A 4,064-nucleotide genomic window follows, 5' to 3' on the forward strand; every position below is an offset into this window, starting at 1 on the left:
GACCTTCCATCTTCTGCTCCCCATAAAGAATTCTCTAATTTTTAATAAAATTGATAGATAACATTGTCATCAGGAAATATTATCACCTGACTGTGACAACTTCAATGTTACTAGGTTTTTAACCAATGTGAACTAAAATCTTCATTTTCTCATAAATTCTAAATCATAAATAATTCTCAATTCCCGTTTCTACTTCATCATGAAGCTTCCTGTGGGTAGCAAAAGCTGGTTAGTGTGTACAAATAAAGAGACATCTGCACACATATCCTCAGTAAACTCTCAACTATTCCTTTCACAGGCAAAATTCCTACTAACTAACTCAAAGCACTTTTCTATTGTCTAGATGACACTTCATGGAAAACATGAACTGGGTGGCCAATCACACTGGACAGAATGATTTCATCCTTGTAGGACTCTTCAGCCAGTTCAAACACCCAACTCTCCTTTGTTTGGTCATTTTTGTAGTTTTCCTAATGGCTTTATCTGGAAACATCATCTTGATCCTTCTGATATACTCTGATGTCCATCTCCATACCCCTATGTACTTTTTTATCAGCCAGTTGTCTCTCATGGATATGATGTACATTTCTGTCACTGTGCCCAAGATGCTCATAAACCAGGTCATAGGTGTGAATAGGATTTCAGCTCCTGAATGTGGAATGCAGATGTTTCTCTATGTGACACTAGCAGGTTCGGAATTTTTCCTCCTAGCTTCTATGGCTTATGACCGATATGTGGCCATCTGTCATCCTCTTCGTTATCCTGTCCTCATGAACCAGAGGGTGTGTCTCCTTCTGGCATCTGGCTGCTGGATCCTGGGCTCTGCGGATGGCTTCCTATTCACTCCCACCACCATGACCTTCCCCTTCTGCAGATCCCGGGAGATTCATCATTTTTTCTGTGAGGTTCCTGCAGTGTTGAAGCTTTCCTGCTCAGACACCTCCCTCTATGAGATTTTCATGTATTTGTGTTGTGTCCTCATGCTCCTCACACCTGTGATGATCATTTCAAGCTCTTACTACTTTATTCTCCTTACCATTCACCGCATGAACTCAGCTGAGGGCCGCAAGAAAGCCTTTGCCACTTGCTCTTCCCACATGACTGTGGTCATTCTCTTCTATGGGGCTGCAGTCTACACCTACATGCTTCCCACCTCCTATCACACACCTGAGAAGGACATGATGGTATCTGTCTTTTATACCATACTTACTCCTGTGCTAAATCCTTTAATCTACAGTCTCCGGAATAAGGATGTTATGGGAGCTTTGAAGAAAATGTTGAATTTAGGACCTGTCTTTCAAGAAACAATAAAGTAGACATTTTTTATTACTATACTTTTTCTTTTTGTTGTACATTGTCTAAATGACTATGTTAACATGACTCTTCACACTTTCATGCAAGATTGCTGCGAATAATTAGCACATTTCTCTGAAGCATTGGTTTCCTGTACTATTCAATTTGCTAATCTATCAACATTCAAAACATACTATGCATTCAGATTGCATTGCTATTCCTTTTATAGCCATCTGCACTTGACTCGGCAATCTTCATATTCTTGGGAAATATATAACAAAAATAATGTTAATATGTATTTATTCTATTTTGGATATTGAGATAAATTAAGATGGAAGGAGGAAATAGAGAGAAAGAGAGACACCTACAGTACTGCTTTACAGCTTGTGTAAAGCTTCCTCTCTGCAGATGGGAACCAGGGGTATGAACCCTGATCCTTGTGCATTGTAACATATGCACTCTACTAGGGATGTCACCACCTGGCTCCTAATAAAAACAATTAGAATGAAGAATATCATAAAATATTATGAAGTTTATCTTACTGAAACAATGCTGAGAAAGTGAGAAAAAAAAAAAAACAATGACGCAAAAGATGTTGGCAAATGATGAGTCCAGGTAATGGCACTTGGATGTTGCTTGTCTCATTCTTACTTGTGTGGCCTTTCTATAAATGTAAAATATTTCATATAGACATTTAAGATATTATTTTCTCCTGGTTGATTCTGTATTCTGTTTCAACAGTGTGATTGATATAATACTTAGAAATCATGTTCAGTTTTTACAGGGATGATTATAATTGGAATTGTCACTGGAAAGTTGCCTCAGTAATAGAATACAGGACTTGTATACTTGAGGTCCATATGCCGGAGTGATATTCTGATTCTTTCATTTATTAAATAAACATTAACGATAAAGAGACAATTCCTATTGAAATAAGCCCATCACATGCTCACCCACCTTAATTTATGACTGTCTTGCTTTACATGGTTCAAGACTGAAGGCAACTAGGGCAGTTAACTACCTGCAGTAGTTATAAGTTTAATATCCATAATTGTATGAGTCATAGGAATAATAGAAACTTAAAACAAAAGTAAGATTTAGATAAGATTTATTGCACAAAGAGACTTCTGAGATGAATTTTGAAGTAATTTATGTACTGAACAAAATGAATGTTTCCAATAATCAGTCTTCACTTAGTAGATACTCCTTATAATACATTATAGTTCAAAATAATAGTTAGCTTAGATTTAAATATGAATACTGGGGAGTCAGGAGTAGCGCAGTGGGTTAAAAGCAAGTATTGCAAAGCGCAAGGACTGGCTTAAGAATTCTGGTTCAAGTCCTCGGCTCCCCACCTGCAGGGGAATCGCTTCACAGGTGGTGAAGCAGGTCTGCAGGTGTCTATCTTTCTTTCCCACTCTCTGTCTTCCCCTCCTTTCTCCATTTCTCTCTGTCCTATCTAACATCAATTACATCAATAACAACAACAATAATAACTACAACAATAAAAAACAAGGGCAACAAAAGGGAAAGTAAATAAATAAATAGAAAAAATATTTTTAAAAATATGAATACGGGGCAGGGGCAATAGCGTAATTGATAAACAAAAATCTGTTATATCTGTTGTTCCGAAGTCATAGTTTCAATCTCCTGTATTATCATAAATCAGAGCTGTATGGTGCTCTGTTAACAAAATAATCACTCTTTTTCTCTGTCCCTCTTTCTCTATTTGGAAACATCATCCTGAAGTAGTGAAGACCTGAAAGCCACAAAGAAAGCAATGAAAAAAACAATCCATTTTCTTCTTGACGTACTCAATTTCTTCATGGTTATAAGATAACGGCCTTACAGAGCTTTTGTAAGCAACATTGAAAATACCAATTCCCAGGACTTATGTTGCATTAAATCAAAGTAAATAAAACATGCATACTTTAAATTTAAAGCAGTTATGAAGTATGTAGCTGATTCATCATCTCTGAACCATAATGGTACACAAATTTAATGTAAAACACCCTGAACCTGAGGAATAAAATGTTTTGTGTAACCATATTCCTACAACGGTTTTAATTCAAAATACTTTATCTCATACTAAAGGGATTCAAGGAAACATGTTTTTAAAGGACATTTTGTTTCTTTTTAATATTTATTTTTGTCTACAAGGTTATAAGATTGCAATATATAGTTCTACACCACACCCATTACCAAAGTTCTGTTCTCTCAACCCAACAACCACCACCATAGTTCTCACCAAGCCATAGAGACAGTCTGCAGTTAAACTTTTTTTTTCCAGTCCAGGGGTTTTAATTCTCTATATGAGAAAATCTATCTGGTAGTTGTCCTTTAACTCCTTCCTCAGGCTTCTGTATTTATCAAAGTATATTTAATTCTGTGACCAGAACTCTTCACTCATATATAATAATTAACCAATTTGAATAATAAAAATGTACAATTTAAGATTTTTCTTTCTTTAATGTATTCAGAAGACATAATTTAAGAAATAAATTAGCATAAATACACCAGGGTGGTTAAACTGATGCTATTTAACTTTTTATTAAATGGCTTACAAGATTATAAGATTACAAGGGAATAGTTCCATACTGCAGCCACCAAACAATAACCACCATAGTTCTCACAAAGTCTTTTAAAAATATATTTATTTATTTATTCCCTTTTGTTGCCCTTGTTTTATTGTTGTAGTTATTATTGATATCATTGTTGTTGGATAGGACAGAGAGAAATGAAGAGAGGAGGGGAAGACAGAGAGGGGGAGA

At 35.7% G+C, this 4,064-nt stretch overlaps 1 protein-coding gene across 1 annotated transcript; it reads left to right on the forward strand.

Annotated features, from left to right (window-relative positions):
- The first annotated feature begins 353 nt into the window (after positions 1–353).
- On the forward strand, positions 354–1,316 carry LOC103107609 (olfactory receptor 2T4-like). The gene has a single exon (XM_007516424.1). It carries the CDS (start codon positions 354–356, stop codon positions 1,314–1,316), a length of 963 nt encoding a protein of 320 aa, XP_007516486.1.
- The last annotated feature ends 2,748 nt before the right edge of the window (positions 1,317–4,064 follow it).

This window comes from Erinaceus europaeus, chromosome 2, assembly GCF_950295315.1.
Source record: "Erinaceus europaeus chromosome 2, mEriEur2.1, whole genome shotgun sequence".
Classification (NCBI taxonomy): Eukaryota; Metazoa; Chordata; class Mammalia; order Eulipotyphla; family Erinaceidae; genus Erinaceus; species Erinaceus europaeus.

Excerpts from the sequence above, each read along its gene's own strand:
- LOC103107609 (XM_007516424.1), top strand. The coding sequence starts at position 354 with ATGGAAAACATGAACTGGGTGGCCAATCACACTGGACAGAATGATTTC.